General features: G+C 45.2%; 1 protein-coding gene across 2 annotated transcripts; it reads right to left on the reverse strand.

Annotated features, from left to right (window-relative positions):
• Nucleotides 1–397: 397 nt before the first annotated feature.
• On the reverse strand, nt 398–25,774 carry syne3 (spectrin repeat containing, nuclear envelope family member 3). 2 transcript variants are annotated; one of them, XM_037486599.2, is made up of 18 exons: nt 25,660–25,774; nt 24,050–24,207; nt 23,390–23,562; nt 22,692–23,001; nt 21,266–21,421; nt 20,091–20,450; nt 17,749–17,885; nt 15,650–15,824; nt 13,533–13,715; nt 11,696–11,839; nt 11,191–11,325; nt 10,721–10,882; nt 9,234–9,406; nt 8,448–8,991; nt 7,647–7,790; nt 6,768–6,953; nt 6,338–6,388; nt 398–4,275 (listed from the first exon to the last, which is right to left on the reverse strand). In XM_037486599.2, exons 2-18 carry the CDS (start codon nt 24,191–24,193, stop codon nt 4,093–4,095), a joined length of 3,360 nt encoding a protein of 1,119 aa, XP_037342496.2. In that variant the 5' UTR covers nt 24,194–24,207; nt 25,660–25,774; the 3' UTR covers nt 398–4,092. The 2 variants fall into 2 exon arrangements, with proteins under 2 accessions (XP_037342496.2, XP_037342497.2); XM_037486600.2 differs by having other exon boundaries at nt 24,050–24,261; nt 25,660–25,768.
• Nucleotides 25,775–27,009: the final 1,235 nt, after the last annotated feature.

The raw sequence follows: 27,009 nt of genomic DNA on the forward strand, positions 1-27,009 counted from the left end.
TCATACTGCGTTTCAGAAGGGAGGCTCCCTTATAAACACTGTAATTCTTAGCTTTAGTAGTTTTTAGTAAAACAATTCATTTCATTATCTGCCAGTAGATCCCCAAATGTTCCACACTGTTCCCAATAAAACGAATCTGGTCTGCTCCAGGGACAGGTTTTTTTTTTACAGTACATCTGAGCAGAAGGCATAATCTGTTCCCAAAACTTTAATACAGAAAAAGTTTCATGGTAGGAGAGGCGAATGAGGAATGTGAGTTGTTGCCATGACGACCTAATTCTGCACAGTATGACTTTAGCAATATGCATTCAGTAAATCACATCACTTTTTCCATGGCATGTGTGATTTAGAACTCTGGACCAGCATGGGAATTAAAGTGCAGGCGTCTCTGGTGACGGCCAATCATGTTGAGTTACGAGAAGTAACCGGGAGCAAGTTATTGATCTCCATCCAATGCTGGTAGGGCATGCTGGGACGTGTGACGTGTGAAACAGAGGATGCATCATAAATGATGGACATGCATGTGCACTAAAAAAAAGATGAAGCTCAATAATTCAAGAGAGATTACTTTAGGCCCAATGACAAATGGCATGCAGCAGCTGATTCAGAAAAAGCGTTTTTCTGTAATTCTTCCAACAGGATTTTGAGTTTATCCTGTAGGGTTTTGTTCTACACAAGTAGGCCAAGATCTTCACACATATTTGGCTGCTGGACTGTGACCCACAAACCTGAAAAGATTTGTGTCACTGTGGGTAAAAATAGAGATGGTAAATCCCGGGATGTTCACAAAGACACACAGAAACAGGAAAGATGGGACGTAGACCTCTGGCTTTAAGCTGTGTGCAGACCAAACACAAACACACACCAACACGTTCTTCCCGGGTTAACACAAAAAAGGTTTATTGGGATTTTCTCCACCAGTTGAGTCTTTCATTTGTACCGAGGGACGGCAGAGACCAATAGAATCCGTAAGCAGAACATCCCTAAAGCTGTTTGACCTGGTTACCTGGACCCATCATTTTCTAGATCAACTTCATGCTGTAGAGTTTGAGACCATAAACGTTGCTGCGGGATTTAATCCTGTGACAATTTTTACTATTGGACAAGAGGGGACTCGAGGAGACGAGCATCGGAGACGTCCTCAGTCGTCCACTTTGAGCTTCACCATATTCCGCACGATCTTTAGACCATTAGACACGTTCAATCGCAATCATGTGAGTTTTATGGTGGAAGAAGAACACAGATTGTGGGAGGTGATCAAACGAAGGATGAGACCTGAGCGAGGAGCTAAAGGAACCTTCACCGCAGTGTCCCATGTGTCTTGTTATGCTACAGGTGGTGAAGGTTTTCCATCAGAGGACACATTCAGCGTGCTTCTAGAGGGCCGTAGATGGAGGGGGGGGCTGCAGTGTCGTTTGGCACAGCGAGGGCTCCAGATTGCAGCACAGCTCGGTGAGGCTGGCTGGGACGGCGAGGTGAGAGCGGCGTGGGAGGACACACACACACACACACACACACACACACACACACACACACACACACACACACACACACACACACACACACACACACACACACACACACACACACACACACACGGGCGGGAGGGACGACGTATTCAAGTGTGTGGACACAGTGAGACTGTGAAAGTGTGCTAGAGACACACTTTCACAGAGCATGCATCACTGGATATCCGTTACTGGACTCAAGCCGCCGCATGTGAAAGAGTTATATGAAATATATGAAATCCTTTTTACCAAGTGATGTCATAACTCAAGCAAGCTAACAGGCTAGCGAGCTAGCGTAAAGATAGTGGGTGACAGTCAACAAAAACTCTCAAAAGTAAAACACACAGAATCTTTATTGACCAGAATAAAAGACATTGGGTAAACGCAAGCAGCGCTCTTGAATAACACGTTTCAAAAGATCAATAAAATCAAAGCATGTCACCAGAAGAAGCCTTTTGTCGCTCATCCCCAGTACATTTCACGCCTCTACCTGACACTTTTTGCATAACCGTGGACCCAAAGACACGTAATTAAAGGGCCAGAAGTGGCTTCATATGTTGCATAAGTATCGCTGGACGCCATGGAGTGGAGGAAGGGAGAAGGTGGTGCAATAAGCAGAACACACACTACGCCTCTCAGCTGTATGCTGGACTGACTGGGAGTGCTTCATGAAGCTCCTCAGTGAATACGTACAGGAGGTTATGGCACCGATACAAAGGATCCCCTGCATGGTGTAAAGCTTTAAGGCCATGGTCACATGGTACCATGTAGCATGGAGCGGTGGAGATGGAGGTGTTGATCTGAGGAGGCTGAAGTTCATCGTCTTTATCAACTGAAACGTGCTTCAGTACTTTGAATCAGACAGTGGAGCTGTGCAACAAAATGTAGATTCACTCCATTTGGTCACTGTTGCCGCGGCAACTTGATTGATCAATAGCAGTCTGCACACCAAGTGACTGTTTTTGAGGGTGTGCGGAGGTGTTTGGGTGTATTTTTGTCGTGTGATTCAAAGTCACACTGCTGAACCCTCTGACGAAGCACGCAAGTTAGAACCCAGAGCATTGGATGTGGATTCCATGAGGAATGTCACTAGAAGGGAAGAGGGCTCCTGCCCCCCCGACCCCTCCTACACACACACACACGATGATTAAGAGTAAGGTCCCATTCTGCCATGCGATTGTCGGTCTTCATGTGAGCAGCGTGATGAGAGGAGAGGGATTCCTCTCTCTCACTTTGCCGTTTGTCTGTGGATGTTCCTTTAAATCAATAAAAAGATGTAACAGGAAGCTCTGGAAGACCTCCCTGCTCAACAGGAAGTCCTGCTGTTCGTCCCATTCGTCCAGGCACCGATGATTGTGTTGGATTTCAGACCTCTAATCTCAGCTCCATTTGCAAAAAAGGCCAGCTGATTCGTTGGGCAGTACGCTGGGGGGGGGCGCTCCGTGCTGGGGAGTAAATCTGTGCAACATGTTAACTCGTCCATGACATGCTGCTAGTGGAGGAGCAGCAGGCATCTGCATATGAAAGAATCTGTAAGCAACGGGATCTGCAAGCAGGACGGCATGAGGCGTCCGCTCTCTAGTGGGAGTCCACGTCCACAGTGGACTGCGGGTGTTACAGACCACAAAGAGGTGGAAGCACCGGACGCCACCGGTCCCAGTCACAACAGAAAGGATTGTCATCCACACCAGGGACACACAACGTCCTCTTTAGACCTTCATGTCTTCAAAAAGAAGAAACACAAGCATTTCAAATAAAAAGCTGCACTTTGTAGTACCTGTGTATCTCTATGTGGAAATGCACTTATTGCAAGTCGCTTTGGATAAAAGCGTCAGCTAAATGACATGTAATGTAATGTAATGTAATGTATAACACTGCTACATGTCCTGAGCACAGCGTCAGCTAACAGCATTGAGCATCGGCTGTAACAGCTGACTGTCATATTAAAACTGTGAAAAAAGAGGACTCTTAGAATGAGAAGTGGAGTTGCAGTCCTATTGCACTCATGCATTTCACAGGGCGGCCCTTTGTGATGGAGCATGATGTGGAAGGAGCAGACGGTTGGAGATGGAGAAGCTGCTGCGTGCGTCCATGAAGGCCAGGAGGAGGAGCCTAAGAACTTGAGTTATTAAATTTCCCTCCTTGTGTGGACGCTGCAGAAAAGCCCCCCCTCCACCTCCCCGATTGATGCTTGTGGGGTGTTTATGGGCCCTCCTCCTATAGAGGGCGCTGTTTTGTGCTTTAAAAGATGACTGTCATTCAACTGCAATTGCAATTAGGAGAACTTATTTTCTCCTAATGACTACCCTATTATTTATTATTATCATTTATTTATTCTCTTTAGACTGTAAAGAAGCATGGGATCTGAGAATGAGCACAAGCATCAGGGAAATGTGGGCTTTGGGAATTCCTTCCATCACAGCATGTGATTTTTGGTGAGAGAAAATCTACTAAAAAGTTTGGGTTGGTTCTAAAATGAGATTAAAGCTACTGAACCAGTCTCCCGCAGTGTGATCAAAGGACAGGTCAACGTTTCCTACATTAGCCGCAGACCATGAGAGTGAGGTAAGACAGAACCCCGCCCTTATGTGGGGGGCGGTCCTTCATAACGGAGCATGATGTTGAAGGAACGGGCAAAGTTGTTGGAGAGGGAGCAACTGTTGCCTTCGTCCATGAGGGGCAGCAGGAAGGCCAGGAGCAGCAGCGCCAGGAGGAGGAGCCACAGAGGAAGAGCCAGGCGACACACGCGCTGACACAGGCCGGCCTTCTGCAACGACAGCAGCATCACAACAACACTTACTGGCTTGTTCTCATCCATGCACGCTTTACTATTATCATCAGCCTGACTCGATCAATACATACATGTACAGACAAATATTATCTATATACAAAACATTTCTCCAACAAGTGTTTGATGATCACACGAGTACCCCTCCTGTCAACTTTTGCCTGTCAGAACAGAGCCAATCGGAGGACTTTGGTGTGTGTGTGACCTTCTGCTACAGACGTTAGCGTAGCAGCAATAGCACGCGGTCTATCTTCATTGAAGAAATGGCAGAGAACGACACCGATGGGATTTCTCTCTGGAATTAAAATCTTTTCCTTCATGATTTCAGGTTGATGTTTCAGATGGGTGAACCTGCCAAATATCATTTTACAGTTTTCAATGATGTGCTCCGAGGATTCTGTGTCACAAACAATCTGTCTGGTGAAGTAAACAAGCTTTAGCAGTACTGGAGAAAAAAAGAGGGCGCCCCACATGCCCTACATATTGAACCCATCATTCATAGCCAATAGCAGTGCTGGAAGCTACTTGATGGAGGGATGTCACAAATATCATGAAAGGAAACTACATCAAGTGCTCCACACTCTCCCTGTGGGGGCATCGACCTCATTACTCATGAAATCACTCAAACTGTACTTCCTCAACTTGGACCAACGACGTCATGCATCCGATCACAGTAAATATACTGATGGGGGCTTTAATTACTCCAGGCATTCATAGATGAAACTACAGGGCTTAGAGAGGAGGATTTCTTGCCTCCCTTCCAACCGTAGTGCACTGAGAGGCGCGGTGAAGGGGTGAAAGCAGCAGTCATAAACACGGTGCACCACAGTGAGTGAATCCTGTTAACTGCAGTTCCTTCATACACAATACCAATGGTTCGTTTGCCATTATAAAATATGACTAACAGTAAGGACCAATGTGCTGTGTCAGGTCTCACTGACTGCAGCCGTACGGAGTGAAATGGTTCTATAACAGGGGTGTCAAACTCATTTCAGGTTGGGGCCAGATACTGCTGACCTGGCGGTCCGACCGACGGTTCACTGACGTCAGGACGTATGCGTTCCAGCGGCGGACCGTTTACTCTGCGTCTTTGCTCTGCTCATTGAAACAAACCAATACGTGGACAAGAGCAGCGAGTGCAGTCACCTACTGCTGCTAACACATCCCGTCAGACCAGGATTATTTATTTATATCCGCTAATGAACTTTTCTCCTCTTGTTACCCTGGTAACCGCTGTCATTACAGACGGTTGCGTCGATTCTTACTGTGAAAATCTACGTACTTCCGGCTACGCTTCGTATTTTCATTTTATGGGAAAAAACACAAAAAAAATTAACGGAGTAAAAAGTTGTTGGTATGGTTTTTTACGGTAAAAGGGACAATGATAAGGTACACAACGAAAGTTGACACAAGCGGTATGTAATACAGACTGTGAGGCACGCTTTTATTAGGCGATGCGTGCGATACACCGGCGGGCCAAAGATAATTCATTCACGGGCCGGATATGGCACAGGTGTTCTATAACATTGTGAAAACATCTTCTCCATGTTATCAGGGGATTAACCGTAACAGTGTCCCAATATTACCTAGAACTTGGATATTGTGCTAATTTTAGTGAGTTGGATAAGTCTACGACCTGGGGGCGATGTGTTTGGATTCCGTCTCTGCCTCACCCTTTTTTACTTTTGCCTTCCACCATCCTTGTCTTTGACCACGTGTGAGAATAAACCACCTGTGATGTTAACATCCGTCTGTGGTGCACTTTAATCCTCTAGCTGCTACCCTTGTCAAAGGACAGGTTACATTTTTATATTTTGACCTAGTTCCATTATTCTATGGGTTTGCAACGCACATCAGTTTGGGCACTTGGACACTATTCTGTGATGAGAAATTGCAGGCTAAATGTGTCAATCAGAAAACAGACATATAACTAGTGGAATGCAGACTGTGACTGTGTGTTAGCTGGTGGAGCATCTCACCACACAGGCGGTCTAGTTATGGTGAGCCATCTCTTCAAAAGCACTTCTCACTTTGTTGTTACCTTTTGCACTTTAGCTGTGGAGGCCGGCTCCTCTGGTTCGGCTTGGATTCTCTGCAGAAGCATAAAACACTGACGGTTACACACCTCACTGTGCTCACTGGATCCTGACTGAAAATATGTTGGACACACAAGGAATCTGACATGGGAACAAATCATTATGAAAACTTTTGGTTTTACACCACCACCTTGTGGAGGAAACACTGTCAGTACAGCTAAAGGGCAAACACTGTGACCACACATTGCAACTACACTTAAAACCTGTACTATTGAGTTAGTAAGTTAGTTTATGGATGATGATAATACTCTATTATTTTGTTGTATCCAAGCAGCAGACAAAAATGTAAGATGAGCACCAGGGGACAGGGGTGGCATGTCCGCTGGTGGGAGCACGCTAAAACTCCAGATGCTGAAAGGAAGGCTCTGCTCTCACCTTGGTCTTGGCCCTGGACCTGAGCTCCCCCACGTCCTTCAGTTTGGACTTGTAGAGCATCCAGCGGTAGCGGAGCTCCTCCAGACTCACATCTTCTGCTGGTTCAGCACCAGCGTCACTGGCCGGTCTCTCCTGGAGTAACAGCTGGAACTGCTCCTGGCCCCGTCCCACTGCGGCCCTCAGAGCCTGCAGCAGGACACAGCAGAGGCTTTAGAGAAGTGGACTAGAACAGCACGACAACACAGGGTCTGAAACACAACTCAGTGACCACCAGAGGCCCGTGTGGGGCTACTCTTGTTTCTCTGTCTCTCAATGTTTCCAGACACCGTGATAGAGAGCGGACATTGTTACGGTATGGCATACACGCAACGCAAAAGGAGTCTGTTTAGAAAACCTGTCATTACTGGACACAAAGACAAGGGGAAATAGAACCTGGATTATATAAAATACTGATGTTATCTGCAGCCCACAGATGTCTCATTTTCTCAGGCATAAACAAAAAACAATAAATCGGCTCTAGAATCTTGAGCAGCAGCATGTAGCTCAGGTTCTGTGTGTGCTAGTCCGAGGAAGTGCTTTCTTATCAGTCCTTACGTCAGGGCACGTTGACGCAGGCAAACACCCGAGTGGAACCACAAGTGAGAGACGGAGCGGTGCCTCCCATGGGTCAGACTGTTTCCCTGAGCATGGTTGTTTTCGTGTTATCAGTGAAATGGGATCTAAGGAAGTGCACCTCCACTTAATGTGTGATTACATCAGTGTCAGGGGCATTGGTCCTGATGTCAAAGATAGCACCAGGTTGGTAGCATATATACTGGATAGTGCTGTCAGTAGCACTGTGGGCTCTGATACAGCCACAGACTGTCAACAGAAACTCACCTTGAGGGTTCCCTGCTGGCTCCTGAGTTCTTTGGCACTGAGTGTTGTTCCCTGGCTGCTGCAGACCCCTGAGAGCAGCTCATTCTCTTGTGACAGCCAGGCCTCAAACTCCCTCCTCCTCGACTTGTACTCTGCCGTGCCCCCCTGAAAAATAGTCCAAACAACTCCTCAAGCTTTTAACATTCAGTCAGGAACACAATCGACCAAGAGGTGGTCCATTTGTGCCGTGCTTCAGTTGTGGAGTGGTGATACTTGTAGTGTAACAAAGATTGGTTGCAGCAGTGGTCTGTGCTTCTTTGTTGTCCTATCCATTTTCTTTCTTCTTCCACACAAAAGGATTAAATAACATGTCTCTCTCAAGGTGTAATCAAACTGTTATCATGGTTGAGTGTACGTGGGCAGTTGAGCCATGTCAATAAGTTATAGATAATATAATTTATAGATAATCTGTACCAACCAAGAGGTTTCTGCTCTGATTGACAGCAGGGGCTAATAAAGTCAAGCTTAAAACTGGGGATTATTTGGGGTTATTTTTGTGTACTTCTGCCCACGTGACCAGCGGTTTGATATTTCTGACACAAGGACAAAAGAACAAATCCCTCCTGCTGAATAATCATTGGAAACAATGGTTGGTTGGTTGGTTGAGTGAAAGACTATTGATCAGCCTGAATCAGTTCGCTGGTGAGCTGATGAAATGAATGTTGAGGGTATTGAAGTATGTTTTAACATAAAGGAAGGAAAACCCTAACCCTTTTGTGTATCCCTGTGTGTCTGAAAGAAGACTTTAACTACAGGCCGTACCGGTTGGTGCTGAGTGGGCTCCCTTCTGTACAGCATGAAGGCTCCTCCTCCCGGGCTCAGGCCGTCCCCTGCCTCCGCGCCGACCCTTGAGGATAGCGACGTTGCCTCTCTGTTTCCTGCTAGGATGCTGCTGCCGCCCCCCGGTGATGTGTCACTGTCAGGGCTTCCAGTGGAGCCTCTCTGGCCTGCTCTGCTGCAAATTCTCCAAGTGGAGGAGTCCACGTGGTCTCCTTTAAAGGAGCGCAGGCCGTCCTCGGCTATCGCGTCTTGTTCGTCCAGGCAGAGATGACCTCCGCCGTGGCCCTGGATCCGACCGCGCTCTCCAGTCGCTGTCCCCTGTCCCGCCTCTCCCTCTAGGCTTCCTCCTCCTCCAGATCCAAAGCCGACCATGGCGCCATACATGCCAGCAGGCTTGCCTCCTAGTTGGCCTCTCGAGGCCCCGCCCTGACCACCTCCCTCCCCTACACAGAGCTCTGTGGTCCGGGACAGGCCTGCATCCCCCCATGAGACGGACTGTGTCTGCTCTGTGGAGCGGTCCAGCAGCCTGGAAGACAGGCGACAGCTCGTCATTACGTGTCCATGCTTCTCTGGTAGCTGAAAGTAGTAGCAACATGCAAGAGGGCGCTCCGTGGGCCAAACACGAAAATGAATACTGTATTACTTTGGCTTGAGAAAGATCCATTCTTCAACATCTTTGAGCTCTCTGCTTTACATTCAACACCTTACCACGTCTTTCCTCTATAGTCTGTTGAAATAAAAGTAATTTCTGCGGATGTAGTGAGGTACCTGTGAAGATTGAGGCTGGTATCGGACAGAGCGAACCAGGACTCTTGGAGGCGGCGAATGTCTCGCAGAATGTGGACCCGTCCCTCCTCTGAGGTCCTCTCCAAAACGCCCTTACCCTGGACCTCCATCTGCTGCAGCTGGAGTTCCTTCTCAGGGAACTCTCCTAGTGCTCTCTGTGGACGAGGACAAAGCAGCACAATATTGACCATGGTGGAGCGGTAACAGACACCACGTAGCTCCAGCTCGGCCGATAACAAACAGTAGACGGTTTACACACATTTGGGTCTGAGGTGACCCTTTTGCAAAATGTGTAGGTGAACTACTTGACCTCTTGTGGAACGAATATAGATCTTGCGAAAGTACTAATATATCTATTTTAATCTCATAACAGAAGTTTGTTTTCTTTTAAAGGTGTGCATCTAATTTGCATAAACATTAAGCGCCACTTCAAAGTCTATAAAGACTGAAACCTCGGCTTAGTGCGGGGCATCCTAACTAAACAGAGACAGCGGCTCTCACGGTTATGGTAACCGTGAGACAGAAATGATGCCTGCTCACGGACATAGAGAATAAACATACTTGCTTTCATTGATCAGATATGCAGATTGCAGCAGTGTGTGTGTGTGTGTGTGTGTGTGTGTGTGTTTGACATCTGTGTTTTCTGTTGCAACGGACAGGTTGGGGTTTTATTTCCATACTTCAGGAACTACATTTCTGCTTAGTGCCCTGCAGCACTCCCTGTGTCCCTGTTGGATAAGGAACCGTGGCACGTTATTTCTGTCTGTGGTGAAGTGCACATACTCCTCTAAGGCAGCTGTTTAAACACTCTGAAATGGGGTGGATTCCTCCTCTCTGGTGCACTCCAGGTGTTTGTTCTAAGCTGAGAAGATTGGTGCTACTTTTCTGTTGTTCCCAAGCAGGAAACCGTTCAGCAGACAGAGACAGACGTTTGATATCCGTCAGAGAGCTTTAAGGAGGGCGGTGCTCCTGATCGGGACGACAGACATGTTTAACAATGATCCGAATGAATGAAATACACAGCGGTGCTGATGAGCTGTGCAGGTGGTTACAAAGGAGGGGGGAGAAACAAAGAACCCTGGAATTACAATCTGTCTCTGTGGGATCCACATTAACATTCATGCTGGGGCTCCCACCAAGGTGGCCTGGAGCCGCCGGCAGTCCTTTTACACAGAACACAGATATGAAAGGAAAAAATGGGGATCTGACTGAATATATGAGAACCTCGCCTCTATCTCATTAGGAAACTAAATGTTGGATTGTGTTCCTTAACAGTAACGGCATGACGTGTATCAGATGCAACAGCTCTCATGCATTATATTGCGCATTGTTTTTTCATGACAAAAGCAATGTCAATGCACACAAACGTCATGACAGAGAAATGAATCCCACAGGAATTCCCTGCCATTAAAATAAACCCTGAAATAATTAAGCTGGCAGATGTGAGGTGCCAGAACACACACACACACCTCAGCTTCATGCTGACGGCCCTCCACGCTCCACTCTGCTGGGGGGCTGTGGAAGGACTCCAGCCTCTGCTTCATGATCATCAGCCACTTCTCCAGGTTCAGCAAGCTGTCGTGGAAGCTCTCATGGGCCGAGATGCTCTCCTCGCTGTCGTGCACCTTCACCTGCAAACAGAAGACGGATCAGCTGGTCTCGAAAAGAAATCAGGAGAGTTAATGGGACGCAAACACACCAATATAAATCCCTGTTGTGTGCGTGGGTGTGTAATTGTTTAGTAGGAACAGATTAGTGTACTCGGCACCCTTTGACAAGCCCCCTTCAGTAGTGTACAGGGATGGGATGAACATGTCTAATCTTCTCACAGGAAGTCAATGGTGGTGCATTTGCATCATGGGGCTAACCATATGCTTTCATATGTAACTGGATGTCTGGCTTGTTTTCATTTGAAGGCGCCTTGACCCTTCTGCCTTACCCTGGCGGCCATGTGCAGGTGTTTCCACTCGGCATGGAGCCTCTCGTACTGAGTCTGGTTGCTCTGACTGGACGAGACCAGAGTCTCCAGCGCTGTGATGGGGGCCTCACAGTCCTCCAGGTCCTTCAGGATCACCTGAGGACACATAACAATTGGTTCATTGATTTAAGAGAGGTATATATATTTGTAATCTACATATTTATAATGACTTTGCAACACATTTCTCATAATTAATGAATGTATCACTTTGACAACACTAGAAGCAGCAATAACTTTGCTAAAGTGAAACCAACAACTGCTTTCCAGCACCACAGCAGGCGTTGGATATAAGGAGACATGTGTATGAGAAGTCCTTTTCTGATCTTTGCAGTGTGGCTATCATCTGTAACCTCTGCCACGTTGCATGACGCGTCATTTATACTCATCTGAATCAGTTGGAAACAACAACGCCACGAGGGCTCAGAACATCTGGTGCTCTCGTGGACCGGTCTGGGATCAAACTCACCCTGAACTGGTCTGACTGGCTCTTCTTGGCCAGGATATCAGGCTGCAGGCCGTCGGCTGCTACCAGCTGGTCCTGCAGAGCCGCCAGCCTGGAGCAAATCGACTCATGGGCGTCGCCAAAGTCCTTACTTCTTGAGATTAAGCCCTGAGAGACAATCATTTATATTTTAAATTGAATTCGGTAAGTGTAATGTCATTATTGAGCTTTTGTGTGTGTTTGAACTCCCTCCAATGTGGTGTTATTTTTAGATTTACATTTAAATGTGTTGCTGGTCCGCCCGTAGTTATTGGTGAAAAGTCACTAATGACTTAACTTTTACACTTTAGAGACTGACTATCATCATACTGCCAGTTTATGCATAAACTATACTCCTATACTTCTTATTACGAATCAAAGTGAGCTCAAGTAGACAAGTTGTGAGCCTGAAATAACACTTTCTAAGTCAGTAACGTTACAGAATAAATACAAAAAGGAACCAAACTTGTTTTGCTCCTTTTGTTTGTTGTGTGATTATAAACATTACATTTCATTTTGTTTTATGGAGCAAGAAGAAGCAGCCTCAAGCTGAAGGAGAATGATGTGTGTTGATGGACTGTATGGATTGATTTCCTCTGCCTTAAGATTGCAATATTACTTTCAGCTAAAAGTACATTATTTGAATATAATTTAACACAACCGGAAAATGTTATTTTCTCTAAAACCCATTTTTCAGGTTATAAGGCTTTCAATGCGCACCAGGTTGCTAGGCAACGGGAGTGGCGGAGGAAAAGCTGATGGCACTGATGACGAAGCGAGAAATCCCCTCGTAGCCCAGACTGTCCCATTTCATTATAATCACACCACAAAACAAAAGGAGCAAAGCGCCATGGTCAGTTTCTTTGTGTATTCATTCAATGTATGTTTACAACGTTTGAACCGTTACTGACTTAGGAAGGGATATTTCTGGTTCATAACTTCTCTACTGGAGGACCCAGCCCACATCAACTGCCAAGGCTGGGTCCTCATAAGGATGCGGTGGGGGGTGTGGCCCATGCTCCGCTGCAGGGGAGAGATCTGTGGGAGTGGTTGAGGGGAGCCTGGCACATCTGTAAGCTGCTGCTGAATATCCCACACGGCAATGAGCATTGTTTAGTTTGAAGTTTGAAATAAACTACGTTGCTTCCAACCTACACCAATGTAGACGGTGTTTGTGTTGGAGAGGACCTGCGAGTAGCACAGAGTCGTCCCCCCATTCATCCACTGAGGTGACACCTGTCCATCAGCACTACCCAATGCTCACAGCTATTCATTGAGCAGAGGCACAGGCTTCAGGAGCAACGAGGGGTTAACTGTTGCCCAAGGACACATGGTATATATGATGTTAAAGTAACACTTGTAAATGCCATACTTTTGGGTTTTATTTTTTCCACTTTTTCTGCACTTAAGAATCAAGTAATTTTTTTTCTTTTCCCCAAGTGAACCAAAACACTGGCAATGAGGAACAGCAAGTCGATGATGAGAATAAGTATACAAAAAAACTGGTTTGATGGTCATGGTGCCTTGTTTCCTTGTCATAACCTCTACTTCTTCTTCTACTATATGTACTGCTGGACTACAGCATTGTATAGCTGCAGGCTTTGATGAAATGCACTTTCTTGTTTCTTGTTCTTCAGAGTTTAATACCATCAACACAGTGTACATTTGCATTGGTCTGAAACTAGCCATTACTGCCTTTAATGGTGCCCTTAATCTAAAATCCTCAATGACCTTCACCATCTGTATGGACATTTACATTTTGACTCTGGTGTATGTGTAGATTATTAAAAGCGGCATTCAAAGTAAAGCAGCTGGTTAGTACCTGCAGCCTGCTCTTCCTCTGCAGCAGCTGAGCGTGCATCAGCTCTCTGTTCCTGACGGCGGCCTCCAGCTCTCCCTGCAGGTTGTCGGACCCCTCGGGGCCGAAAACCGAGTCCAGCAGGTGGCCCTTCACCTGCAGCAAGCTGAGGCGCTCTTGCAGCTGGATGCTGGCCATCAGCAGATGCTAGAGCAGGAGGATGGAAGAGAGGGAAGGTGAAGCCTGCTGCTCTCACACCATGTCATCTCATTCTATTCAGGGAGCCCTGAATATTAATATTAAAGCTTTTACTTTCATTTTCAGATCACGTCTATGGAGTATCACAGTGTTTCCCCTACCATTACATATAAATGATAGTCTGTCAGCACTAGCAGGCCGATTCCATATCTACTTACATCCTGCAGAAAGCGTCTCATGCAGCATTTCATGCAGAACTTTTTTTACAAAAACTGTTTGAGTGCTTCCCTAGTGACGCAACTCTTACATGAGCTTTGACATTTCTTTTACATGGAGGCTAGAAGTTAGAGTTCTACATTTTTCTGGGAAAACTTTTTCAACTTTTCATTTTTCTCCCCTTCTACTTGGTGAGCCTGGGAGCACGTTGCATCCTGACATAGTATTATTGGACATTGTTTATCCTCATTGTTTGACGGAGGGAGCATGAGAGAGAGACATGCAACACTTCTGTGTCAGAGCTCCCGCTGTGTTTCTGACACTGGCCTGAAGACCAATCAGAACAGCGTTGAGGGAGGAAATACACTGCAAAGATTCCATGGCATCACATTCGATTAATAATACACTTTTCATTCAAAAGAATCTCACAGTGCCATAGAGCCAGTATATGGTAATATAAATACAATATAATAAAGCAGAACTAGCATACAGTGTCTAAAACGCCTTCCTGAATAACACGTTTTTTTGGCCAGTCTTAAAAGAGTCCAGTGTGTGTCTGTGTTGCCCTTTACGTGGTTAGGAAGACTGTTCCTGGTGCCAGGGTAGCGAGTAGGATGGGTGTTATCTGCTCACATTTCTGGACTCCCATCAGGATCAAGCGCTGTTTTAAATGTTTTGCAGGTTCTGGATGTTCTTGCCGATGATCCCAGTGAAGAGGGACTTATAGTAGGTTTAGTCTTGCATCTGACGGGGTCAAGGTGGGCAGAGTTTGGAGATGTTTTGGAGATGATAAAAGGAGGTTTAATACAGGTATTTGATATGGTCATCAAAGGTCAGGTGAGGGTAAAACCTAACTCCCAGATTAGTGACTGTGGAGGAAAGGGCTATGACCTGACTGTCAAGGCTGACGTGGCTTATGAAGGATGCAGCGCCAACAAGGAGGGGTTTTGCTTCTGTTTAACTGGAGAAAGACGTTCTATCTCCCCAAGACAGGCGGTGACACATGACATGGCTGCAGGGGGGGCCTTGGGGCAGTCTTGATGTAGAGCTGTGTGTTGTCAGCATCACAGCAGAGATGACACGACTGAGGGGGAGTATGTAAATAATCAAGAGGATGGGGCCGAGGATCGACCCTTGTGGAACACCACAGGACACAGGGAGCAGTTGAAGGCTTTTGAAGGTCACTTTCACACATTAAATGCTAGGAGTGCTTGAAAAGCACCTTCTGCTTCATGTGAAAACCCAGCAAAACAATCACAGATTATAATCAGAGTCGATTTGCAATTCTTTTAAAGGAAAAACAGGCTAATTTACTGCTTCTACACGGCTGTCGACATGGCGACAGCTAGCAATGTTAATAGAGCAAACAGACTATGTAAGCGAAGCAGAGAGAACACACACTACGGGAGAGTGGATGACCTCTCTGCTCAGGTTAACATAGCTCAGTATTATTAACAGGCTGATATCAGAAAAGGATGTGCATTATCCTTTAATGGGAGAAACTAAGCAATTCTATGACATTTAACACCCATATATGGACCAGGTGGAACATCTTTTGCTTTGGGGATCCTTAGATCAATTTGTGAAAAGTAATCTATTCAAGGTCGCCTCGATAGTCGCTACGTAGTATTTATCTTTGGCAGTCCATCACTCCTGGACACTTCTCTTATTACACATGACAAACACATTATAGTTCAAATATAAAACAGCAAATCTGTGTGTTTTACCTCGATGCTCTGTACCAGCATGTCGCTGTGGGAGAAGTCAGTGACCTCAGCGGAGGCCTCCAGAAGCTGAGAGACCATGTGGGCCCAGTGTGTGTAGACCAGCAACGGGTCCTGGAGAACGCTCCTCAGCCCCGACTCCGACTCTGAACACAGCCTCGTCGCTCTGCACTTCACACTGCAGCAAGAGCACACTACTTCACTTGGCATTCACTCCACTGAACAACAAGGCTGCATTTAGGACTTTACACATTCAAACATGCTAGGTGTAATAATAAAACATTTTAAAAAGTAAATCATCCCACAGCGAAAGGCGTGTGTTCACAGGTTCCATTGGCTGCAGGGTATTCCTGATGTCCCTCGTTCTACCTCCAAACATCATACACCACCTTGTGATCCGAGGCCAGACGATACATTTGATGCCTCCGGTGTGGATCATCACCTTTGGGGCCACTAACGGTTGGTGTTTAGGTGTCCGGATGGCCAGAACCAACCTCAACCTAAATAGCTTACTTGCACATTCTGTTGTATTTAAACACAGTGAGACTCTCTCTTACTCTCTCTAGTTACAAACAATATTTTTATTGTGCATGTCTGATACAAATCAAACACATAAAAAAGTGACCTCAGCGGAGGCCTCCAGACACAAAGTGGAGGCTGCAGCTGTCGGTTGGACTACTAGGAATCCAATGAGACATTTGGAGACACGTCATATAATGTCTTTGGAATAGCACGTTATTGAGATACTTTTGATTTTGATAAATATGAACGAGTGGAGAACACTGCTTCTTGCCTGTCAGACATCAAACCTCTTTATCATGTTGAACTAACGTGCTGGGGACCAATATTTTAATAATTTGTTTGGGGGTGGGTTTTCTACTGCAGTTACCATCTGTAACACTTAAAGAAACACAGAACATAAGGGGGAAGGATGTAAACAACATCCTTCATGTTGAGAAGGATGTAAACCAGTGGTTCTCAACTTGTCTGGCTCCGGGACCCCCTTTACCCCTTAATGACGAGCCACGACCGAATTCGAGTCCCTTCAAAATAAAATCCCAGGATGAAATTTTTTTTTTTTATTCCATGCAATGGAATAAAAAAAAACCCACTACAAACGGTTGAGAAACACTGATGTAAACAACACACGTTTTACACGTGAGCCAATGCACACAGGGAGCGAGTGACGGGATGTGCTTTGTTTATGAGAAAACCATGTTGTTGTTCCACATTCCTAACTCATGCTGGGTACCAAATGCCTCCATTTGTCCCCAGGCATTTGATTATTTATAGCGAGGCATATGATAAAACTGTGTTTTGGTTGTTCTTCATTGTGCTCCTCGTTTTAACACCTCCAGGTACCCCCAGGATTTATGTCAGGATGACGGGTTTGATCCAGCATAACCAGATGGTTTGTGACAAGTCTTTTGCTCTATTTTTTCAACTGATGCTAATGTAGCTACGCTAACCTTTTGAGGAGCCGTCATTATATTGAACCAACAGTAGCCTGGGGGTTGTCTCACACACACCTAAACACACGCTACCATAGCTGCTACTTGCTCCTCACAGAGAGCTGACTGGTCCAAATGCATCACCTCTCCTTCTTTCTTTTCTATGCTGTACAAATTCTAAAGATCTCTGGGGCAAATTTGTAGTTTTCGGCAATAAAAAGGTATTGAGGTAAATTTAAGTGAATAACATTGAATTAATTGAAATCTGACTAAATGGATTTTGTGTGATTGTATGATTGAGCAACAATTGCGCTACTTTGCGAGGAAAAGTCCAATACGTATGCTTCTTGCAATGATATAAAAACTTTTATTTGGCCAGAGGTCTTCTTCTCCGCTTCCATTGAGCACCTCCTGCCTCGGTCTGTGGATATGCATCAACTTGGGCCAGCTCCACTGGAACCAGGCCTCTTGTTAGCTAGATCTTGGTCCCCCTGACCGTGTTTTTTTTATGGTTGAATATAATACACAAGCTATTAGCCTTACACAAATAGCTGAACTTGGTAGTTTTAACACATGCTTTGGCTAACATGAGATCTACAAACATTTGGCTTTTGGGGTTTTTACAATAGCGGTAAGCGTGCCGTCACATACCTCTGATGTTCTTTAACAACAGCTAGGACGTCATCAGAAAGGTGACGCGAGTCCTCTGAGAACCTGAAGAGCTCCTTGAGCTGAGCCTTGAGTAGTTCCACTTGGGACTCCTCGCCTGCCAGAGTATTCCTCACACCCTGCAAGACAAGTATGGGACACAAGCAGAAAACTTTTAACTCGTCCTTCAGCCTTCCGCCTTATTACACAGTTTGACCTTAACTCTTACAGGGGGAAATAATGTTTAGCTGAGGATCGTTATCTTCTGATATTCAGGAAATCATCATTCATGATAATAAAATCAGAAGCAACCACCCGTGTTGAGATTGACAGCATGGAACATTAGCAGCATCGCTAACTGCTAACCAACAGAGATTCCATTCAGTACCAACATCAGTGTTGGGTTTGGATTTGTGATTTGAAGGTGGAAGGTCGGGGGAGTCTCGGATGTGTTTGGGGAGAGAGGATGACTCCTGGGTGGAAGGGACGGGGTTTACCATCCGAGGAGCGGTGGTGGAGCAGGTCGGTGAGTGGGAGGGGCCTGTTTAAGAGTGGAACGCAGCCACAATGACTTTTATCAGCCACAGCCTGGATCAGCCAGCGGTGACACATCTGTGAAGACAGTCGGCTGAAAGGCACAGTGGGACTAATATGAAATCCTCATTCCTTCCAGTAACTGACACAAATTATTAAACACACTTATTCCACAGGAGTGCACCACTGTATTGTATTGAGGTTAAGACCCTTATTGGAGAATGTTCTAGAACTGTTCGGCATTTCTATAATTCTCAGGAGTGAAATATCTTCAATGGCGCATTTGCACTATAGATGTAGTGGAAATGTTCACAATCTATTTGTGGTCACACAAGGGACAGTGAGGTTGCAGCAGAAGACAGACAGATGAGTCAGCTGCACCAATAAGCATTCCAGTCACACCTAACCGAAGCCGCTCCACAAGTCCACAGCAGAGAGATCCTCCATCAAATCTCCCTTTACCCGTGTGTATGCCAACCTACGACAGCTCCATTCTTCAGAGGCCAGACCCGTCACATTCAGTGCCACTGTTGTACCACACAACAGTGCTCACATAAAGACATGGATACATGCTGCAGTGTGGGGGAGCCAGGTACAAGTAGTAATGTGACTGGGACTCTGCCACACCTCTCTCAGGCACTCATTGGAGCGACTCAAGTGATGAGCAGCCTCAATGACAAATTGCGTCTCCAGCACACCAGGAATGTGTAAAATATACTGTGATGGAGAAAAGAATTCAGTCAACCAGTCAGGACACGTAGATTGTAGAGTGATGTGTATAGAAAGAGGACATGAATGAAGCTGACAGAAAAACCACAAGAGAATCAATGTGTGCAACGACAGGGAAGAATGGATGAGAGAGAAGAGAAGATATACATTTTCTCCTGGATATGAGACAGCTGTATCAAATCTTTTAATTCTAAATGTGTCTGTAGAACTGAGTAAGTACCTAATATTACAACAGGGGATACCCTAAAAGATTGTAAGATCAAACACTAGCTTTCTCCCCTTTTAGAACCTATATTAGAATGAAAAAACATCATCTTTTGATAAAGAAATTCATTACTGGTTTATAACTATGGATACATAAATGTGCCCAGTGCTTAACTGTTGTAGATGGTCATGGTGGCGGTCTTTCTAAATATATTTACCTAATACATACCTAAGTATGTACCTAATTCATTTATATAGCGGTATTTATCAATGTTATTCTGTATTGCTGGGCAGGATGTGCAAAGTAAAGTTTCAGATACATGTAACAGAAAAAATGTATTTGACCTCACAGCAAGAAGGTCCTGTGTCCAAATCCACCAAGTGGCCTTTCTGTGTGAAGTCTGCACGTTCTCCCTGTGTCTGCGTAGCTTCTCCCCGGGTACTCCGGTTTCCTCCCACTAAAGTTTCCGTAGGTGTGCGAGTGTGAATGGTTGTTTCTCTCTGTGTCACAAATCTAGTCTCTCTTTGAAGATGACTGACTGATGTAGTGGAGTAGAAGCAGCATGACATCGCTGTCCGCTGGTGCGAGAGTGCGCACACGTCCGTGTATGCGCACATGTGTCTTTGCGCGCAGGTATCGGGTTGGAACTGTTGAACGCAGCAACGAGGCGCCGCCCCCATTCACTGGTAATGGTAACAGTACGATGTACAATAACTTGCATTCTCTCTACCGTCCATTAGGGGGCGACTCCTCTGGTTGAATTGAAGTGTATGAGAGAATAGTTCTCTCGATTCATTCCCTCATTTTATGGAATTCATAACAGCATAATGTTCATTTAGTAACTGATGGTCGATTTAGAGCCAAATAGAAGACCTACCGTGTATTTTTTCCACTGCCCCACCATCTCCTCCTCGGTCCTGTCAGTGTTGCCCCTCCCCTCGCGGCCCTCCTCCAGTTCCAGGTCCAGCCCCTGCAGCAGCACCCTGAGCTGGCCGATGTCCTCTCCCAGCCGCTGGCACCTGGCCACGTACTGACTGTGGGAGTCAAGGCTGGAGCGCAGGCCCTCCTCAGACTCAAACAGGCGCTGCCTCAGCCTCTGCCAGCCCAGCCTCAGGTCCTCTGCCTCCTCCATCACCACCTCCGCCCCAGAGGGAGAGGTGTTGCCCCTCACCGCCTCCGCCACTCCCTCGATGTGCTGCAGGGTCTTTTCCTCGCCGGCTATGCTGTCGTCCAGAGCCTGACACATATATAATGTCAAGATGGACAGATGTATGACTCGTGCAAAGACTAAATTAGATGAGCTGTAACATCCCACACAGCAACAACCACAACAATTGCACAAAATAAGGTAAAAGTAGGAAAATACAACAAGCCACATCTGCCCCTGTGCTTAACACACACTAGAACAGTGGTTCTCAACTGGTCTGGCTTCGGGACCCACCATCACCCCTTAATGACAAGCCGCGACCCAAATCAATCGGTCAACCGGGGGCGGTGTCGACGGGGGGGGCGCGATCCACCAGTTGAGAATCACTGCACTAGAAGAAAGACCCTATTGTGTTGAATGTCTTAAAAAACACTTGGAAAACCACCGCTCTGATCATGTGGACATAATCAGATAAAAAAAAAATCCTACTGTTAAATGTGGAGAAAAAATGTTGTTTGCACAGAAATAAAAAAGTGAAAAAAATTGTAAATGTAGAAAATGAAGGTAACATACTTATTTTAGAAAGAAGAACTGATATTATATAAAGTTTATATAAATAAAATTCATTCAAAAGAAAGAAGGTAAGAAAGTGTGTATGGGCACCCCCCCTCAGGTAAACACATATTTTTAGCGAAGTAGAGAAAGACTCCCCATCTCAAATGATGCATCTAGAGCCAAATTGTCAACTGGTATAATAGATAAAAAAAAGGTCCCTCATAAATAAAATGATCAAAATGTCTTTCTTTAACACAGATAACATTTTGAGAATGTGAATGTATGACATCTTTCATTTTTACAGCCTATTCAAACTATCCCCCTCTGCATACTGAGAAAGAAAGTCTCACTTGTAAGGCTTTGAGCTTGTTCTCAGCAGTATCCTCCCTGTCCATGAGATCAGTGAGCTCCTTGTTTTTCGACCGCAGCCACGACTGGAACCTCTGAACGCAGCCTTGGTACGTCTGGTGCTCCTCCGCCATCCTCTGGAGCAGCGACAGACGCTCCTAGCACAAATGACACATTGCGGACGGACATGACCAATTCCATTCTCCTTTCAGACTGGCAGCTGCTGTCTGTTACTTTAACTGTTAACTGTACTCTTGAGACCACGATGACATTTTAGGAAAGAACAAAGCGACTAAGTACGAGTACTTTTATCCCCGTGAAACACAGCAGAATGCTGTGTTCAAGTGAATGCTTGCTGTCATGACATTTGAAAGAGCTGTCTGAAAAAGGATCTCTTTGTGTAGCAGCAGGAAATGTTTTGTTAATATTTGTGTTTGTGTAAAGGTTAATCCAATGATATCTCCACTCTGAAGGAAATGTAATGAACAGGAAACGGTTTGCCCTCTTGCAGATTTGTTAATAGACACAGAGTAAATATAAAATGTATTTGCTGTTGTGTGGCTAAGGGAGTGGCCCATAAGTAAGAGTAAAGCACAGATCAGTAAAGTTTGAATGCTTGCTGTTAGGTAAATAAGGCCAAAGGATCACTGATTTGTGCTCACTTTAAATTCAAACATGATGCAAATCCAAAAACATTTCATCCTTCGACCTCTGTGACACCATTCCTGACTCTTTGATCCCTCACAAAACTAAACTCTGAAACTTAGACAACAATATGTGCTGGCAATATGTGTGTGTGTGTAGGTGTGTGTGTTGTGGAGGTGAAAAAAAGAGAGCTGAAAAAAACTATTTACGGTTGTTGCATTAAATCTATCTATATTTTTTTACATTTGTTCTCAAGCTTAAACTTCCTCTTTCCAAGACGCAGTTCCTCATTCACACAAAGGAAGTCTCTCCCGTTTTACTCTAGTCCACTGCTTGGCTCACTTTCATACTTGTCTTCCTCATGTGCTTAGGGGATTATTAAAGTATTATTCCACACGCACATTGAACCAGATAACCTGTGTGCACACATTTCACATAAGCCACAAGCTTTGTATTAAAAGGAATACTAGACCATAAAACATACTCATTTGCATAATGAGGTTGTTCAGCGGGACGTGAATGAATTGGCATCTGGTGAAATAGTCCAACCAGCAACAATCAACAACCGACAACAAGCTAGAGGCAATATACTCATGAAGGTGTGTGTGTGTGTCTATCTCCATACTTGCAAACAAGAACTTTGAGAATACTGCAATATAAATATAAGCTGCTGGCACTTTTACATTTCATAACTGTAAGAGCAGTTTCGATGCTAATGCGGTTCTGAGCATATGCCAATCTTCCGTGTAGGTGATCCAGAGTCTGACCTCACCAGCTCCTCACCTCAGCTCTGTCTCTGATATCGTTGTAGGCCTCCTGCATGCGCTCCTGGGCCTGGGGATCCACACTGGGGTCCTGGGTTCTGTTGTGCAGGGCGGCGGCCTCGTCCAGCAGCCTCTCCAGAAGTGCTGCCTGGCCGTGGATGTCGCTCACCACCACCCTCTGCTGGTCCACCTGCCAGAGCTTCTCCTTTGCCCCCAGCTGCAGCTCCACCACAACATCGAGGCTGCGCTGCCGGCTCATCAGCCACAACTCAAACTCCCCGTAGGCCTTCAGGTACTCGCCCCAGTGGAGCCACACCCACTCTATGCGACTGGGTTGTAGATCCGAGACATGAAGAAGAGTAAACACGGTTAGCTCTTCCACCAGGGTTAACTCTGCATGCATGTTTTTCATCATTGTAAACAAAACATTTTTGGGATTTTGGACTCGTGGTTGGACAAACCAAGCGACTTCTAATAGTTGGGCTGATCTAGATACGATTTTGGTATTTCTGCAGTTTATTGATACTGTAGATACTGTAGTCGGCATGTTGATACCAAATCAGGGGTTCCGCTGTGGTACGAGTACCTGCAAACACACATTCAAAGCTCCTCCAAACAGATCACCTATGGCTTAACTGAGGCGGCCAAGAGAGACATTCAGGGCAAACAGAGTCCAATAACTACTCCTCACAAAACACATGCATGGTAGGGTAGCACCTGTGACAGTGGATGATGTAGGTGCTGGTCTCCTCCCACAGGTTCTTCAGGTCTTTAAGCTTAGCATGGGTGTGGTTCCTCACTTCGTCGTCTCCGTTTTGCAAAAGGTTATCAGCTGCCACCAGCGCCATATCCATCTTCACACGACCCTCATGCGCCGATTGATGAATCTTCTGCACATGAAAGGTAAATAGTGTACTGTATACATCTAACATTGTGGTAAAACTACTGGAAACTTATTCAAGCTCCCAGGAGCAAATAAATTCCAAAGAATTGTAGCTAAAAGATGGGAAACTCTAAACTTAAACATGTGATATTTTTTAACCAGTTCATGTTTCATTCTGATAACACACATACATGTGGATCAAGTGTAAGCTACTCACTATAGACTAAAATACTTAATATAATAATAATAATAATATTTTTAAATGTGTTAATTTATTGAAATTGTCAGGCCCTTTAAGGATATTATCATTTAATATTATATTCAGAGTTTTTAATTCACCTTCTCGTGACTGAGGAAAAGGTCACTATTTATTTATACTCTTAATTTGCTTGTATATCTGCTAAAATGTAGGTAAACATTGGCCCTAATACAGGTGATCCTCAAATGCTGTATCTTTCCAAGAGGAACAGAAGCGTTGGAACTAAGCATCTCACCTCTGTCTCCCTGAGTCGGCCCTCCAGGGCATCCAGAGGTCCATGGGTGTTGTCATTGGCCTTCAGTCTCTCCTGGATGGCCCGCATCCAGGAAAGGGCCGCTTCCAGGCTCTCCGTGAACTCCTGCTGCTCCTGCTGTGTCATGGCCAGTCCTCACGCTGAGAAGAACAGAAGCCTCTGTGTCAGTAGACAAATCAAGTTGAAAAGGAACTCTGCATATTTTAATTTTAAGGAAAAACACAAAAAAACACAAAAAGCCTGGATTAGAAACTGGATGTCTGCAAATTGAAAGGTTATCAACATTTACAAAGCAAGCTGGGCCCAATAATGAGTTCTTAATGGTAGCCTCGTGTACGGTGTTCATTTTAGGACATCCTCAGATCTCGGACACAAGTGTCAGACTCAAACGAAAAGGTGTCAGATCTCATTGATGATAAGATACTAGCCTAATGTTGACTGTATCATGATGCAGTGATAATGTGGCACCAAGCACACAAACACTGGAATAGGCACGGATTCGTGTCCACCTCCTGTATATAGTGGATATTATATTTCATACTTTTGGAAGGATTTAAAATAACATGTGCATCAACAACATGCTATTGGAACAATTCCAGGAAGGAGTGACTGTTCAGAGGAGGGACAGGCTGGTGGAAAGGGAAACCTTGAGGTATGGAAGAAGAGTGAGCAGCCACATTTATGGGAGCGGGGCCTCCCCGTTTCTTAGAGGGAAAATAAAAGGCAGCAGGGACATTTTCCTCATGACTCATTACTCCCCACCACAACATTCCTTCTTTCTGCTTGTTTTGCCTCAGACTCTGGAAACTCTGTCATAAGTAGAACTCCCTGTTCTCAGTGAAAGACAATAAACCAGATCTCTGTATGGTCTTGTTTCTGTCTTGTATATTATTTGGGAAACAGGCACAGACAGACAGTGTGATCTAAATTAAAATAAATAGCAGCTAAATTTCACTTGCTTGCAATTAGTAACTACTGAGTCGTACCGTCTTCTCTCTGTCACTGTCTCTTTCTCTTTTGTTTGAACCAACCCACAGCACGCGGGCTGGTGTTGGACATGCGTCCCACCAGGTTCCTCTCCGAGTGAGATGGGACCCAAAGGGACCCATTGGCGCCACGGCAGTGGCCGTTGAGGCTGTTCCCAGCGAAGCCCCTCCCCCTCGGTTTGACAGCTCGTGCGCTAAACTGCTCATTAACATAACCTTGATCCGGGTCGCTCGCGCGGCCCGCCGTAGCTTTATTTGCTTGTCATGGAAACTATAGTGAGCGTGCTTGCTTATGACTAAAGGACGCACTGTGTGGTTCAAACCTAGAACTTGTGTGGCTTTAACGACCTGTAACATTACGTTACATCATGCTATGCTAATATGCGGCTGTAGAGTCAACGTACCTGGTAATTATGGTAAATAAGAACACAGACCGGTGTGTGCTACAGACCCATTTATTTAACGCTCCTTGTAGTCCAGTCACTTTAAAGTAAACTGCGGAGACTTCTTTTTTTAGATAGATATAGGCCTGTTATGGTCATGCTAGCCCAACAGCGGTGCAGTTGTATCGGTCGAGTAGGGCTTTATAGGAATAAAAACACTTACAGCTTCGTGTTCACCGGGTGAGAGCCGCCTCTACGGTGAACGTGGTCCTGTTGTGTACAGTGAAGTTATGGCACAGGAAGTAGAGCGAGGGGGCTGGAGTCAACACACACTTCCATGCTGCCTTCACTGGCTCCTTGTAAAGTGTAGGACTATCCGACATTACAACAGGAAGAGGGCAAACCGTAGTTACGTAAATAAATAATATCGGGGCTTTATTAAATATCTTCATACAATAGGGTTGTGACGAGTCTGTAAGAGCAACCAGCAGCATGCAATTTATCTGACCGGCACAAAACACTGATATTTAAAAATATTTGAAAAAAACTGCTCCAAACATACACGTTAGAACAGGCAAATTGTGTCTTGTTGGGGGACCACAACAGCAGCTTTAATCTAGCATGATCATTTTTCAAAAACCCATCGCAGCTCTCTTTCAATCTATTTCAGTATTTCACGTCCAACCCAATCGGCGTGTATTTCAGCGTTACCGGCAACACCTGAATGCATCAGCAGACCAGCTTGAACCAGAGAAGGGATTGAGTCCATGGCAGCTGTTGATTCAACGTCACACGTTCAAACTGTAGTCTTCAAACGACGTCATTACATGACTGCAACCATGAGTACAAATAACTGTGAGAATTTATCCAGGGTTTGTATTTGAAGTATACAGTAAATACTCGATAAGGAACACCGTTTGGGTCCCCCCTATAATAATGGATATTAAAAAACATAAAATGAGTTGATAATATAAGTATATTAAATTACTTGAAGTCACGAAACAAATGGCTTTGATTTAATATTATTGTATCTAGCAAATTATATTTTAAAATTATCTCGCCACGCGCACCATTGGTGTGCCAGTTGAAATTTTTGTACCTTGCAACGATTCACGCGTGTGCATTGACTTTACATGGAGCCCTCCCCATTTTGATTAAGTCTTTACGGGCAGAGGGATGTACCTGAGGTCTGGAAGGATGCCATGCTTTAACCAGTAGGCTTTTAGAACAAGTCACAATCTTGTGGGCTGGATACTTGATTTTTTAACTAAAAGGACACAAAGAATAAATGGAATTCTGTCTGACTGAGTTGGCTCCTCCACCCGACCCCACAAAGGTGTGTGCTTTTGCCCCTATTATTTATACTCTCCACAAATATGTGGCAGAGCAGGTATGGTAATAGGACCATCCTAAAGTATGCAGATGACTCTGTTGTTGTTAGTAGGCTCCCGGAAAATGACACCAGACACGGCCATCAACAACTTTATAAAGTGGTGTCAAGAAGCCTACTTTCAATTACACACATCTAAAACCAAAGATATGATCATGGATTTAAGACAAGCCCAAACACATG

This window comes from Pungitius pungitius, chromosome 14 (assembly GCF_949316345.1).
Source record: "Pungitius pungitius chromosome 14, fPunPun2.1, whole genome shotgun sequence".
Lineage (NCBI taxonomy): Eukaryota > Metazoa > Chordata > Actinopteri > Perciformes > Gasterosteidae > Pungitius > Pungitius pungitius.